This window comes from Littorina saxatilis, linkage group LG12, assembly GCF_037325665.1.
Source record: "Littorina saxatilis isolate snail1 linkage group LG12, US_GU_Lsax_2.0, whole genome shotgun sequence".
Classification (NCBI taxonomy): Eukaryota; Metazoa; Mollusca; class Gastropoda; order Littorinimorpha; family Littorinidae; genus Littorina; species Littorina saxatilis.
Genome location: NC_090256.1, coordinates 41,440,263 through 41,456,773, shown reverse-complemented (window position 1 = coordinate 41,456,773; position 16,511 = coordinate 41,440,263). Strand labels below are relative to the sequence as shown.

Genomic DNA, 16,511 nt, shown 5'->3' with positions numbered 1-16,511 from the left:
TTGCAATGTAATTAATTTTATTGACAGTGAAACTGCACAAACAATGACAAAATCCTGCAGATGAACTTTTTGGATTTTCACAATATTCACACATAAACATACTGTACATACCCACGCATACTCCACACCAACAAAGACACAATGAAGATGCATGATAGTTTATTCAACTCACTTAAAAAAGACACAATGAAGATTCAACTCAGACAGGTTCTAGATGAAAAGGCCCACAATAGTATCAGATTCAGACCTTCTGCTAGTAAACCTTCAACAATCTGTCAGTTTCTCAATGAATTTTACTTCAGACTCACTATAACCTATTACCTTGATTGCCCATTTAACTTCATACTTTGAATGGTAAGCATGTCTTGAAAGTTCAAGTAAATAAATTATCAAAACCAAATGAAAGCAGCAAGAGTTTATTTGAAGGTGTTAATTTCTGGACACTGTGTGTGTGTGTGTGTGTGTGTGTGTATGTGTGCTTGTCTTCAACAATGTGTGTGTGTGTGTGTGTGTGTGTGTGTGTGTGTGTGTGTGTGTGTGTGTGTGCTTGTCTTCAACAATATGTACAGTTACTGCATTCAAACACCAGTCACATAACCCAAACCCTTCAACAACAAGAGAGCATGCAACACACACATTTTATTAAACATGAGTTATTTGCATGCATGTACAAACTCTTTTCACATTTCATGATCCATAACACATACATATTGCACTTTCTATAGCTACAAACAATGAAAAGAGACAGCTCTGCATCACTTTAAATACACTTCTGTTCACTCTATGCACATAACAGAATTCATGAATCCCTTATAAAATCTCCCGCCATCATTTAATATCTCTCCTTCAGAAAGCACACACTCACACACGTACAAAGCTGCATTCCCAAAACCAACCTCTCTGTCTCTCTCTATGTCTCTCTCTAGGTGTCGCTCGCTCTCACTCACTCACTCACTCACTCACACTCACACTCACACACAGACACACACATGCAAATAACCTAATACCCATCCCAAATATTGGTTGATTGAACTACCCTAATTCCAATTTTTTTTCCCAGCAACCATGAATGAATTTGCAAAGGAAAGCGATGATGAGATGAGGCAAAACGACACTGTGCCGACCATCAGCCGTTGTACCAGTCGAGGAAGAGCAGGGAGAAGGAGCAGACGACCAGAAAGAACAGGATCCACACCCTGAACTCGGCTTTCTTCTTGATAGCCTGTCACAGAGAACATACATGTTCACATCATTTTGAACTTCTTTGTATCACAGAGAACACACATGATTTTCAACTTTTTCGTGTCACAGAGAACACACATGATTTTGAACTTCTTTGTATCACAGAACACACATGATTTTGAATTTCTTTGTGACACAGAAAATGTACATACCCAGATACACATACACAAGAATTTGAATGACTTGACTCTTCCGAAATCGGCATATGGCTGCCTTAATAGTGGGGTAAAAATGGTAATTCTCGTAAACATGCACGCGTGCAAAAAACATGTGTACTAGGGAGTTCACTCCCATGAATGCAGAAGAGGAAGAAGAGGAATTACGTGTACTTTGCAACTGCAAAGTGGATAGTGGATACAGTCATACCTTCCCTAACACATACATATTATATATATATTTAAAGACACACCATTTACACATACATATTATATATGTATATAAAGACCTCTAAAAATTCTGAGAAAATCAGACAGCATAGTATGTGATGCAACAAACAAAAACTACTGTCTTTTACCCCCCTGGATCTTTGAACTTGCATAACCATCTAAGCACACACACACTGACAACCAATATCCTGGCGATAGAAGTAATAGTCTCTTGGCACCTGAGAGAATAACAAGCATTGAAATGAACAAACGACTTCCATCCTGATTGCATGAATTTAGAGTGCTTACCTCCCTTTGTTTCTCAGATCGTAAAATGGGGCCCTGCCTCATTTGGTTTAAAAAAAAAATAATTTCGATTTTTAGATTAAGATTATTAAGATAAAATGTATATATTAAAATTGTCAGTTTGGAAATCACTTCAGCAAAAAATGCATTTTCTCCACAAAAGACAGGCAAGCGTAAAGATGTTCTTTACACCAGGTACAAAGCCTCAGGTGACTTCTACTGACTGACAAGACGGTGCACACAAGCAAGAAAAGCAAACAACTTACTTCTCGAATTTCCTCGTTGGCATCCTTGACGTTGATGGACGCTCCCACAACGGTGGTGGAGATCATGTCGATCTGCTTGTCCTATAAAAAGGAAAACAAAATCATGTAGCAGAAATCAAGATCACAAAAAATACAGTCTGTGTCGTCCAAAAAACTAATACAGTCGAACCTGCCCTTGTGACCACCTCTCAAAAGCAACCACCAGCCCATAACGACCACTACCAAGGATTCTAGACAAGTTTTTCATCTATATAATTCACCTTTCTATTTCTTGGATGGTCGTTATAGACAGGTTCAACTGTACTATGTTTCAATTCCTCTGCTCCATGAATGATATGATACATGTTATTCCAAAGGTCCTAGAAGCAGCATTGTCAGAACAAAATTATTTATTAGATTCTGAAGTAATTTGATCCGCTCTAAAAAAAAAAAAGAATACAAGATCCAGGAACCATCCAAAAAAATACGTTTTTTTTTAAAGAATAGTTTGAATTAGTCTTGAAGCAAAAATTATCAGTTGCATGCACCTTTTAAGTACACGTACATTGTCACTGTAAGTAAAGCTTAACGCTTTTTTGTTCTTTCCTTACTGTTGAATTTGCAACATACAAATGGATGATCGATTGAAACAATGTTTAAACCAATACAAGAACTAAAGTTTTGCAAAGAACACAAAAGCTCAGACCTCAGTTGTTTCCCCTGTATTTGTGGATGCTACTGAATGCGTTGTAGTCTTCTGATCTGTGCATTTGTAAAATGTTTACTTTACCTTTCAAAGGAAAAATATAAAGATAAAACAAACCTGTTCTAAAACCTTTTCTGTGAAAATCTCTTGCAGTTGTGCGATTTCCACAACCTTCCCCTCAATTTGCCTGCAAAGAATTAAATTCATGAACTGAATGAGCACAATATCTAATGTCAGCATGAATACATTTTGTGAATAATGCAACCTTTCTGATAACTGGGTTTACATCCACCTTGCGAAAGGTAAAATAATTCTCTCTCAGTCTTTCCTGGATTTTTAAACAATTAAAAATGTGAGTTTGTTTGTTTGTTCGTTCATGGGCTGAAACTCCCACGGCTTTTACGTGTATGACCGTTTTTACCCCGCCATTTAGGCAGCCATACGCCGCTTTCGAAGGAAGCATGCTGGGTATTTTCGTGTTTCTATAACCCACCGAACTCTGACATGGATTACAGGATCTTTTCCGTGCGCACTTGGTCTTGTGCTTGTGTGTACACACGGGGGGGGGTGTTCGGACACCGAGGAGAGTCTGTACACAAAGTTGACTCTGCGAAATAAATCTCTCGCCGAACGTGGGGACGAACTCACGCTGACAGCGGCCAACTGGATACAAATCCAGCGCGCTACCGACTGAGCTACATCCCCGCCCCCAAAATGTGAGTGACTGATTACTATTTTAGACCTTCATGATCATATCCTTACTTTGTTCAGTAAGCCGCCCCCCCCCCCTTGCAATAGTTGTGGTTAAGGACACACTGCAAAAATCAATAAGGTAGGTAGGCACCCCAAACTTTAATTGTTTGCCTTTGTTTCGTTTTTATGACATTTATAAAACAAAGTCATAGGGTTAGCAGCATAAAACATGGTATACATGTTACTGTTATAAAACAAAATTGTAGGGTTAGCAGCATAAAATATGGGCCACATGTTACAGTTATAAAACAAAGTTATAGGGTTAGCAGCATAAAACATGGGCCACATGTAACAGTTATGAAAGCAGGATTTTCCCCTATGCCTAAGGCAAAAACAAAAAAAAAGTATGTTGGTTTAGGGTAACGTGACAGGGTAGCTAGGTAGGTTTTTTAATTTTTTAATTTTTTTAATTTTTTTTAGTTAACCTCATGATAATATGAAAACATCACAACACCATTTTGAGGATGTTACTTCCCTTAGTCTCGGTATGGTTTGCAAAATGTGCCAAGGTTGTTTATTTTGAGAAATGACTTTTTTTTTTTAGGGTCAGCGGGAAAGAATAGGGTCGGTCGGGTTACCCTAAACCAACATACTTTTTTGGGTGTGCCTACTCAGCAGAAGGAGAAATATCTCACCTGACGTCTTCCACCATGCTGTTCATCTCATCATACAGAGCCTTGTTTTCCTGCTCAAACTGCACACAGGCAACAAACACACATGATCATACTTTTAATTTTTAGTGCACATGTATAAGCAGATAAACGTGGTTGCAAATGTTCATTTAGGCTTATAGATCAGACATGAGAATCTTCTTCTTCTTCTTCTGCGTTCGTGGACTGAAACTCCCACGTACACTCGTGGTTGTTTTTTAGACGAGTGGAATTTTACGTGTATGACCGTTTTTTACCCCGCCATTTAGGCAGCCATACGCCGTTTTCGGAAGAAGCATGCTGGGTATTTTCGTGTTTCTAAAACCCATCGAACTCTGACATGGATTACAGGATCTTTTTCGTGCGCACTTGGTCTTGTGCTTGCGTGTACACACGGGGGGTGTTCGGACACCGAGGAGAGTCTGCACACAAAGTTGACTCTGAGCAATAAATCTCTCGCCGAACGTGGGGACGAACTCACGCTGACAGCGGCCAACTGGATACAAATCCAGCACGCTACTGACTGAGCTACATCCCCGCCCTAGACATGAGAATAAAAATGGTCAACAAAAATAATGATTTGTCAAATTCAAAATAAAACAACATTTAGACGATTTTATGGTTTTTTTTAACCCTTCTACAAAAGAAATTACTCATGAGGAGTGTTGCTTACAGCATCAAAATCAATTTAATGTGTCCATTTTTCATATCCAACAATGACACACAGAGTTTTAAAAGGAGGACTATTTGCATGCCCAACAGATGCAAAATCTCAAATGAACATGACTGGATGCACGTGCACACATTCAAAACATAAAATTAATATTTCTCTGATATTTCTGAACATTTTGTTTTCTTAATAAACATAGCTTTGTTATACACGGATACATAAAATAAATATAGATATTCACACATACCATCTGTGCCTCTTCAGGCGAGATATCTGTGTCTGTGTCTTCATAGCTGGGTTTCTCTGGAGGCAGATCAACTGTCTGTGGACGTGATGCTTTCTCACCTGTTGCTCGAGTATCTGCAACAAAAGCAATCTTAATTTTTTTCTTGAATCGTTTTTGTTTGTTTGTGTTTTTACGTTCATTATTGTTTTGTTCAGTTTCTTGTTCACCATGTTATGTTGTGCAATATTACCTGCTATTCAGACTTGGTCGTGTGACAGACGTTTTCTTCCACACAAGATTACGTTGATTGTATGGCTGAGTAAGACATCAACTAATGAGTCATCGAGTGTGGCAGAAAACTCTGTCACACGACCAAGTCTGTGTAGCATTTATGTCTCACAGCTTCAGCAGAGTAGAGAACAAACACGTTTTGAGTATTCACGCTTTGACAGGCATACCACACCATCCATGATTGTAGAGAGATCTACTTCTTTGATGGAAGAGACCGAACAACTATGAATGACGTCTCGGTATGTGTGAATTATGTCACAGTCACCATCACAGTCTGTATCTTTTAAAGCATCGCATTCATTATGTCTTTCAGTGTCTGAATGCGCGAAATGGTTGTTCTTTTCGGTATTTTTGTCTTCTCTGTACACAACTCTGTCCTTCTAAATTCAGACTCACAGGCCTCATGAGCGAGCCATTTTCCAAGGGCAGCTAAATTTGCGTATGGAAACAGTACTGTCGTATGGGATGCCATTTGCAGTATTCTCAGTGTTGAAGAATTTGTAAAGAGAAGAAACGATAACAGCGGGAGATGAGAAAGCCATGTGTGCGTTTTTTGGCTTTTGGAGGGATAATTGCGAGTTTGATTCTGTTCTTGTCATACTCAGAAACGTGTAACATACAATCTTGCATACGTTTGCTTTAGTAGTGGCAAAGAAGGAAAGCGTGAGACATTTGATTTTTGATTGAGCCACGTAAGATAAGCTCTTGCTTGATTTGTGTCCTTGTTAATTGATCATTAATGCTTTGTGATACTTCATTTGAATAAAATCTTGTATCAACCAACAACAACAAAATAAAAATTCCCAAATCGGCTGTGTCTGATGCAGTTCAAATTCATGATTTTGTTCATCAAGTTTTATATTAAAAAAAAAGAAGGAATACTTCCAGTAGGTTACCTCTTTCATTTAAGGAAAAAAACCTACACAACAAATTAAACGCAGCAGTTTTTATTTACGTCTTCCAGAGCAAACAACGAATGCTGGCATACAGAATATTTATTGCCTAAGATTGGGATTTTGCTTTAACATTGTGGTAAAGATTTTCATTCAATCCAGCCAAGCACACCAAAACACACGCATGAATACACCAAATCCACGATATCAATTAAAATAAACACACAAAAGTTCTCCACCTGATCACTCCATGACTCTATAGCATACAACACAGATAGCATATGTCCGCACCTTTCTTTGCAACACCTGCAGCCTCCTCTGCCTTGTGTCCAGTCTGCAGTCGGGCAACATGGCTGCGTTTCTTGTCTGGTTCAAGTCGAGATCTAAACACAGTCAAAGTAGGCATTCCAACACAGTTCTCTGACAATTCAATTTAAAAAAGAAAAAGAAAAGAAACAACACTCAAAGACATAATTATCGAGTAAAACCAGTCAAACATACAAGTATTACTGTTATCAGTACAGAAAATTTGAACGCAACTTAAACTTCTATTGAGCAAAGCAAATATGTATATTCTCTGTAAATTGTAAGTAAACTTTACATTTTCCAAGAAAAACACCTTCACAATATTATCATGTGTATTTGTTTTAATATCAAATGCAAAAATCCGTATTGTATTGTGCTGTCCTTGTATCGGTGAGTACAGAATTCTTTTGTTTTTTTTAACTTTGTTCATCTCACCACAGTCACTTTGTAGTTTAGAAATGTATTTTGTATGTACACAAAGAGTTCAGCATACTACTCTTGACACTCTTGAAACTACCGGCACGGTTGGCCTAGTGGTAAGGCGTCCGCCCCGTGATCGGGAGGTCGTGGGTTCGAACTCCGGCCGGGTCATACCTAAGACTTAAAAATTGGCAATCTAGTGGCTGCTCCTCCTGGCGTCTGGCATTATGGGGTTAGTGCTAGGACTGGTTGGTCCGGTGTCAGAATAATGTGACTGGGTGAGACATGAAGCCTGTGCTGCGACTTCTGTCTTGTGTGTCGCGCACGTTATATGTCAAAGCAGCACCGCCCTGATATGGCCCTTCGTGGTCGGCTGGGCGTTAAGCAAACAAACAAACAAACTCTTGAAACTTGTGTCTTGATGCATATGGAGAAAGCCCTTAACACTGTGAGTGCAACATACCAACTCTAAAAATCTGTTTGGGTTGTGAAAGAGTGAATTATCTTGCTTTTAGTGAGGCAAGGTTTCTAATATTGCTCCTCGTCCACATATTTCAGACACACCCCTCGCTAGTGACAGGTCTATAATGTTACAAGGAAAAATTTGACTCGAAATGTAAGAGTATTCACTCTTTCACAACCAATACCAACCCAACAGGGTTATTTCCAAACACCGTCTACTTACATCTTTTTCTTGTCCACAACTCGTTTCACACGTACTGCTTTCTGCTCACTGTAAATTCTGCACACAGCTGAAACACAACACAAGGCAATATTTTACCATGTCCTGTTCCCACAGAAACAAAAAATCTGTTGATCAGAGTGATGGGGAAAATAATGGATAGTCCTCAACATCATGGCTTGGCTTCGCGAACGAAGATCTATGAAGAGGTAACTCCATGTGGATAGTAGGAATACAGGGATGTTGCCACAAATTCATACCTATCGGACAAATGCCCTGAGCTCTTCGGCACCAATAGGACATTTGACTGCTTTCAAACATTTCAATAGGACATTATATTCTTTATTTGGTGTTTAACGTCGTTTTCAACCACGAAGGTTATATCGCGACAGGGAAAGGGGGGAGATGGGATAGAGCCACTTGTCAATTGTTTCTTGTTCACAAAAGCACTAATCAAAAATTTGCTCCAGGGGCTTGCAACGTAGTACAATGTATTACCTTACTGGGAGAATGCAAGTTTCCAGTACAAAGGACTTAACATTTCTTACATACTGCTTGACTAAAATCTTTACAAAAATGGACTATATTCTATACAAGAAACACTTAACAAGGGTAAAAAGAGAAACAGAATCCGTTAGTCGCCTCTTACGACATGCTGGGGAGCATCGGGTAAATTCTTCCCCCTAACCCGCGGGGGGTAGGACATTATAATTTTGTGCAAAACACAAAATCATGTGCACACACACATATCAGTATAATTATGCACCAACATTGTGTGCGTATATTGTTTTATTACTTTTGTTTCAAACAGGACACACACAAAAAAGAAACAAAAAACTTCAGCACTCTTACTTTGATTGGCACACAAATTGCATGATTTCCTGACAGAGCTTTTTCTCGACAGATTCGACAAAACAGTTTGCCAAAATAGATGGTATCTTTGCTGTCAAATTCTAACCAACTAGTACGAAACAGGGTCAGCCATAAATAGTTAACCTTATTAAAAGTTTGTGTGAATTTCCTGCTGTACCGACATCATCTAAAAGTGAAGAAACTTTACTTTTCGTGATTGTGGAGGTTTCAGCGGCACTGTCATTTTCCAGAATGATGCGAGCGGTGTTTTCCCATGTTCTTGGCCCTAATGTAGCACACGATGCCATTGAAACGACAAACATGTTCAGCTTTTGCTGTTCTTTGAGAGGCTTTATTTTTTTTCGGTTGCATAATTCAGTGCCGTGCGCTTCATCTCTAACCGAAAGCAAATTAAAGCAGAAGCGAGCCTTGGTTAGTTAGGAGTTGTCTCCCGTACTCCTAACTTTAGAGTGCTCATAGACATATATAGACTATTATATCTATGGTGTGCTGTACGGGTGTACGTAAACGGCTCATACCGAAAACGGTTCGGAAAATGCAAGATCTGTACTGCACAACTTCAGTGCACCTGTACGCGAGAGCGCTCGGTCGATTTTTTTAAATTTCTATCATGAAAGGAAAATTATCAAATAACGCACTGTCCGAAGGAATGGAGTTCTTATCGGACAATGACCGCGCTCAGTTGAAAACGATAGGACATCTGACCGTCATGCGGCTGTGAGAATCGGACATTTGGGCCTTTTAATCGGTCTATGTCTGATGTCCGACGCCTAACGACATCCCTGGGAATATGAGAATTAGATACGCTTGATTAAAAAGCTTTAAAAATGACACCTAAAACGACACATCAAGATTAAAAAGCTTTAAAAATGATTGCCTCGCTGGCATCCTGCAAGTGAGTCACGTTTCGATGATGACTTTGGACTGGGTGGTCGAGTGGTAACGCACTTGCGCTCGGAAGCGAGAGGTTTCGAGTTCGACCCTGGGTCAGGGCGTTAGCAATTTTCTCCCCCCTTTCCTAACCTAGGTGGTGGGTTCAAGTGCTAGTCTTTCGGATGAGACGAAAAACCGAGGTCCCTTCGTGTACACTACATTGGGGTGTGCACGTTAAAGATCCCACGATTGACAAAAGGGTCTTTCCTGGCAAAATTGTATAGGCATAGATAAAAAATGTCCACCCGTGTGACTTGGAATAATAGGCCGTGAAAAGTAGGATATGCGCCGAAATGGCTGCGATCTGCTGGTCGATGTGAATGCGTGATGTATTGTGTAAAAAATTCCATCTCACACGGCATAAATAGATCCCTGCGCCTTGAGTCCGAGTGTGGAGATACGCACGCGATATAAGACTTCATATAATATGATTTTGAGATAAATTAACTATTTGTATCATAAGTGTTTGTTTGTCTGTCCACTTAAAAGACCACTGGGTCGACGTACAGTAAATGTAATGTTTTGTTTTGTCAATAATTAAACGTTCCAATAACCTACCATTCTTGCTTTTTGTACTTAAAAATGACAGTATGATTATCTGCATCAGTCAATGCAAACGTACTGTACAGTACAGTGGTTACAACAGATCTTCTTCTTCTTCTTGGCGTTCGCAGAGGTTACACAATCAGTCCAGCACTGGTGATAAATGTTGTGTTACAACAGATAAAAGCTCATAATTACTCAACATTATCTTCTTTGTTATTCCCTTTCCTTGCAGTTGCAGGAAAACTTGTTATTCACACTTCATTACTAAATAACAAACCTTTTAAATATGCATCGATGACAAAGATGACGATAGCTCGATGCTCCTTGACCTGAGGATGCACCTTCTGTTTCTGGGCTTCTTGGCGGAAGCGGTGAATGGTCTCTCTGCAAGTCTTGATGATGTTCTGAGCGTCGTTGTCAAGCTGGTCTCTCTCTGCATCCGACATTGATGACAAGTGACCAGACAGCAAGCTGAAACAAAAACAAAACCATGAGTGAATAATCAAGCAATAAGGCAAAACAAATTTGGTCAATATTTCTGATTCCCTGACCAACCCCCATTTCTTTCCTCCTGACCCTAGAAACAAAATAAATTAAAAATAAAAAAACTCAATTTTGCAGACTTAACAACAAAATTTACCCTTCTCCGACTTAAATATAAACAAGTCGCGTAAGGCGAAATTACTACATTTAGTCAGGCTGTGGAACTCACAGAATGAAACTGAACGCACTGAATTTTTTTTAAATGACCGTAGTCCCCCGCTAGTGCAAAAGGGACGAGCCTGTTTAGCACGCTTTACTGTACCTCTCTTCGTTTTAACTTTCTGAGCGTGTTTTTAATCCAAACATATCATATCTATATGTTTTTGGAATCAGGAATCGACAAGGAATAAGATGAAAGTGTTTTTAAAACGATTTCGGAAATTTAATTGTAATCATAATTTTTATATTTTTAATTTTCAGAGCTTGTTTTTAACAGACCTGTTTACCCCCATAAGTGTTTTGGAGTAATGCTCAGCCCCAAAAATAGTAATCCTGGCACAAAAATAGTAATCATCCAGCATTCGTCGCCAATTACAACGCACATGACAACTGTGTCTGCGAAACGCAATCATGCACATATATCCATCATTCACAAACAAAACACATCAGTCAATTTTTGTAGTCATCATAAGTTCAAAGAAGATCACATCAAAAGCATATGCATCACTAATTCTTTTTCTTTTTCTTTTGCTCGTAGTAGGCCTTTTTCAGTGTGTCAAGCGCTTCTCTACTGTACTTGCGCTTGCCGAATGAGTGAGGGCGAGACTTCACCACTAGAATAAGGCTCTCCAGCGTCTCATCAGACAGACATGATCTCTGGTCAGTCCTGTGCTTTTTCACCCCATTTTGCCATTGAAAAAAACAATGCCAAACATGTGAATTAATTTTTTTATTATGAAAATCGTAGTCTTGACACGGATAGCGGAATGGCGTATTTTTTGCAGAAAATCGTAATAAATTACGCCAAAATCGTAAGGGTAAACAGGTCTGTTTTAATCCGAATATAACATATTTATATGTTTTTAGAATTAGAACATGATAAAGAATAAAATAAAAGTAATTTTGGATCATTTTATAAAAAAAATAATATTTTTAATGACCAAAGTCATTAATTAATTTTTAAGCCTCAATGCTGAAATGCAATACTGAAGTCTGGCCTTTGTCGAAGATTGCTTGGCCAAAATTTCAATCAATTTGATTGACAAATGAAGGTGTGACAGTGCCGCCTCAACTTTTACAAAATGCCGGATATGACGTTATCAAAGACATGTATCGAAAACAATTGAAGAAAGGCCTGGGGACATCATACCCAGGAACTCTCATGTAAAATTTCATAAAGATCTGTCCAGTAGTTTACTCTGAATCGCTCTACACACACACACGCACAGACAGACAGACACACACACACACACACACACACACACCACGACCCTCGTCTCGATTCCCCCTCTATGTTAAAACATTTAGTCAAAACTTGACTAAATGTAAAAACACAGCTCACACGATTTGGTTTTGGGGGTCTAAAGAGCAAATCACAGCATATCATAAAAACTGACATTTGGCAGATCAGGAGTGGTTTGTAATTTGGGTTATTGTGCTGACAGCAGAGCCCCAAAGTAAAATTTTACATTTCGCTTGAAAAATGTTACTCTATGTTGCTGTAGTGAACACATGTGCGCGGGCAGACACACATACACTCACAGACTTGCACACACACAGTCAGTGAGTCACACACACACAAAAACACATTAAAAATTAACAAAAAGGTCTGTTCCAGAAATAACAACCGACATACAATGATACATGTGTACATGGCAGGGCACTCGGGCAGTGAGGACACACAAGCAGCATTTAAATGTTTTACACACCTTCCTGCATTCACATAGTCCTTCCTGTGTTGCAGTAAAAAATCTCTGAGCTTGGTAATGCTCTTTGTCTGCAACAAACAAAGACAGGTCAGAGGGCGGTATTAGATGCAATTACTTAAAGTACTATGGACACATCAAACATGGCTTCATTCATGTAGGTCTTTTCTTCGTTCATGGGCTGAAACTCCAACGGTTTTTGTGTGTATGACTGTTTTTATTCTGCCATACGCCGCTTTCGGGGGATGTATGCTTCGTATACATATTTGCGTTTCTACAACCCTCCAAACTCTGACATGGATTACAGGATCTTTTCCGTGCACACTTGGTCTTGGACTTGTGCGTACAAACGAAGGGGGATAAGGCATCAGCAGGTCTGCACATAAGTTGACCTGGGAGATCAGAAAAATCTCCACCCTTAACCAACCAGGCACCGCCGGAATTCGAACTAACCACCTTCCGCTAGGCCATTACACCCGTCTGTGTAAGAGGTCATTTGACTTGTCAACTTTGAGGTCATTACTGATCTAGTTATAACAAGTCGGTGTTCTCTCATGGTTCAAGTCCGTTTTGGACTTAGTCACAAATGGTAATAACAATGTGACTGAGGCACAATTTTCAAAACTTCCTACTCTTCCTTCAGGATATGTTTAGAAGTTAGTGTTGGAACGGACATGTATGTTTGTGTACAGCGTCTGTGTATGCAGTGATAACATAATTGCTTAATGGACTTTCAGCAAAAAAAAGTTTTGCTCAATATGCAACATAAAATCTATGCTAAGTGATTGCAACAGATCTACTATTTGTACACATGCAGCTATCGGGAGGACGTCAGCCAGGCGTCAGCCAAAATTAACTTCAGACTGAATGTTTCTCCGCCAATTTCAAGCGGTACAATTATCTTGAGGGAGAAAAGCATGTCAAGATCTTGATACTGAAGCAGATTTGTAATGCAATTCGATCGATTTTATCCCAAATTCGATTTATTCGAAATCGCATCGAGCGGTTACGTCCCTTGAATAAGAAAATAAATATATTGCGTTGAAGCTAATTTCAAAGTCAAAATATCAGGTAATCTTGAACTTTAGTGTGTTAAATTCATAGCTCATAATTCAGTGGCATTCTTTACTTATTTTTAGTTCCTGTAAACAAGTCAAAGAACATTTGTCGTGAAATTAATTGATGGATTGAGCTCCAATCTTAAGCATAATTAATTAATTTGGTTGTTTGATCGACGAAAATGACGCCAAAAAGCTTACGTTTTCAACCAAGGGACATAATTTACACGACAGAGTTACACCCCCTGTCGGAATTCACGGATAATTCAGTCTTTGACGCATGTAAACGAAATACAATCGTACAAAAAGGTACAGAGGGTGACTTCAAAGGGATCTAAAATGACTTGTAATACTTACAAATGCAGGTTCTGCAAGTTTGGAGGCTATTATGAGCTATGAATGTAACACTTGCAGCTATAGGGAGGACGTCAGCCGGCTTTGTTTATCTCACACAAACTTAATACTGACTATTCCCCTCCCCCCAAAGTGCTGCTGATCGAACTTTGGACCATGTTCCCCCCCTTGGATTCTAATTTGTGATGAGAAATGGTATTTGGACTTTGAAATTAGCTTCAACGCAAAATTATTATTTTCTTATTCAAGGGATGTAACCGCTCAGTGTGAAGTTAATTTTGGCTGACGCCTGGCTACATGCAGCTATCGGGAGGACGTAAAAAAATAAATAAATAAAAAATAAAAAATAAAAATAAAAAAAATAAAAATCCCTGCGCTTAGAACTGTAGCCATGGAATAAGCGCGATATAAGCCTCATATTGATTGAAGCCTCATATTGATTGATTGATTGACGTCAGCCAGGCGTCAGCCAAAATTAACTTCAGACTGAATGTTTCTCCGCCAATTTCAAGCGGTACAATTATCTTTAGGCAATTAGGGAGAAAAGCATGTTAAGATCTTGCAACTGAAGTAGATTTTTGATGTAATTTGATCGATTTTACCCCAAATTCGATTTATTCGAAAACGCACCGAGCGGTTCATCCCTTGAATAAGAAAATAAATATTTTGGGTTGAAGCTGATTTCAAAGTCAAAATACCATTTCTCATCACAAATTAGAACCCAACGGCCAAGAGGAGAAAACATGGTCCAAAGTTCGATCAGCAGCACTTTGGAGGGGAGGGGAATAGTCAGTATTACCTTCGTGTGAGATAAACCAGGAACGGTGAAAGTTGCAGATATATATATATAAGTCATGATTTCAAACAAATATGTCACAAAACACGATCTAAGGATGAATTTTTTTAAAGGCACAGTGCAGCTCACAGCCTTCGTTTTGCGTTTTTGTTGCAGCTGAGTGCATATATACAGTTCAAAAATTCTCCTATGGTAGTAAAACAAACCCAAAACTACCCAACGACGACATCTGTGAAGCTCGACAGTTTCTTGTTCACGCGAGTGCATAAATTAACCTAGTTATTACGTGGTGTTTGGTCGGAGTTCGATTCAACTGAGTGATTCCGGCCTCCATTTTGTTTTCACAAACTCATGATGACGTCTGACATAGTTTGCTAGTGACATGTCTTTTTGTGCATGATGTGGTGATCAAGACCAGCCGGGTCCGAGTACGAAATTAATTTGTAAAAAAAACGCAGTTCTTGACTCTTTGGGTGCAAGTCAATGAAACTTGGTAGTTCTTCTAACGGATAGCTGCCTGAGGTATGACTAAAAGCCCCAGGGGCTCCGTGCACCTGGATTTGACAAGTTCAGTATCTTTAAGTTCTGATGAAGTTTTTAGTGGTTTTCGGAGGTTTTCGTTTTTATTTTTGGAGACAAGTAGTACCGTTTCTTTCTTCTCTTCTTCTTCTTCTCTTCTTCCATTAGATCAATTCTGGTCCGAAAGTTCGATCAGCAGCACTTTGGATGGGAGTGGAATAGTCAGTATTAAGTTTGTGTGAGATAAACAAAGCCGGCTGACGTCCTCCCTATCTGCAAGTCTATTGTCTATTAGTAGCTAGTAGATCTACTCCTAGTTTTACTTTCCCTGACATACATTGCCTGTCAGCGTCAGCAAAGCGAGAAATCAAACAGGATACTACTCACCACTTCTCTTGCCTTTGTTTCAAACTCGCCTCTGTGTTTGGCAGTTGGCAAAATGTTCGTCACTGAGTCACCAGCTGCATTTCCTTGCGATTTTAAGCGTGATTTCACTGCTTTAACAGTTGCTTTAAATGCATTCGTAACATCGGCCATGTTGTCAAATTCACAAATGTAGGTAAGGGAAGTAACGCTAGTCGTTGTTGAAGCAAAACAATATGGAGTACAGTCCCTTTAGGTCAGCCATAGGCGCCCGAAAGGATTACCGGAATAAGAGAGCATCATCACATAATCGGATTGAATATGATCTTTACCAATGTTATGCCGTGCATGTAAAAGAATTGTGTCCAGAGTAGAAGATGTGTTCTCAATGACTGAGAACACCCTCTCTCTCTCTCTGCCGCTCCATGTATCTGTCTCTCTGTCTGCCTCTCCCTCTGTTTTGTTTTTGCCTGCCGTTTGAAAAGGAAAAAAACAAACTTGCTGTTACATTTATTTACATTTTATTCTCGTCATGTACTCATTTATTGTTAGTGTGTGTGTGTATGTGTGTGTGCATGTGGTTTTCTGTGTTTATGTGTGTGTGTGTGTGTGTGTGTGCTCTTCTTCTTCTTCCCGTGGGGGACCGGATCCAATTTCTTGGATGTTGAAGGTCCCGCGGTGATGTCCATACACTGTTGGCCCCCATTGCGGTCCGTGCCAGTCGTGTAAGGAAGTTAAAAAGCCAAAGCTGGGGGAGGGGGGGGGGGTATGGGGGGTGCAGGAGGGCAGTGGAGAGGAGCTTGGCTAGGTTTTGGGGTTATTAAAACTTTGTACAATCCATCAACGGCTATGGGAGGGAGGTGGATGGCTGCAGGGCTCTGCTGCCACCGAGTCGTGACATGAACG

General features: G+C 39.5%; 1 protein-coding gene across 1 annotated transcript; it reads right to left on the bottom strand.

Moving 5' to 3' along the window:
- Positions 1–144: 144 nt before the first annotated feature.
- Positions 145–15,810, bottom strand: LOC138981961 (syntaxin-18-like). The gene is made up of 10 exons (XM_070355145.1): positions 15,630–15,810; positions 12,519–12,586; positions 10,385–10,578; positions 7,759–7,825; positions 6,639–6,730; positions 5,185–5,297; positions 4,253–4,311; positions 2,982–3,051; positions 2,180–2,260; positions 145–1,222 (listed from the first exon to the last, which is right to left on the bottom strand). Exons 1-10 carry the CDS (start codon positions 15,777–15,779, stop codon positions 1,127–1,129), a joined length of 990 nt encoding a protein of 329 aa, XP_070211246.1. The 5' UTR covers positions 15,780–15,810; the 3' UTR covers positions 145–1,126.
- Positions 15,811–16,511: the final 701 nt, after the last annotated feature.

Bases quoted from the DNA above. Each gene is read 5' to 3' on its own strand.
- LOC138981961 (XM_070355145.1), bottom strand. From the start codon at position 15,779: ATGGCCGATGTTACGAATGCATTTAAAGCAACTGTTAAAGCAGTGAAA. The intron at 10,579-12,518 runs GTGTGTAAAACA...TTTTTGTTTCAG, and splicing joins GACTATGTGAATGCAGGAAG to CTTGCTGTCTGGTCACTTGT. The intron at 4,312-5,184 runs GTATGTGTGAAT...GCCTGTGTGCAG, and splicing joins CGCCTGAAGAGGCACAGATG to TTTGAGCAGGAAAACAAGGC.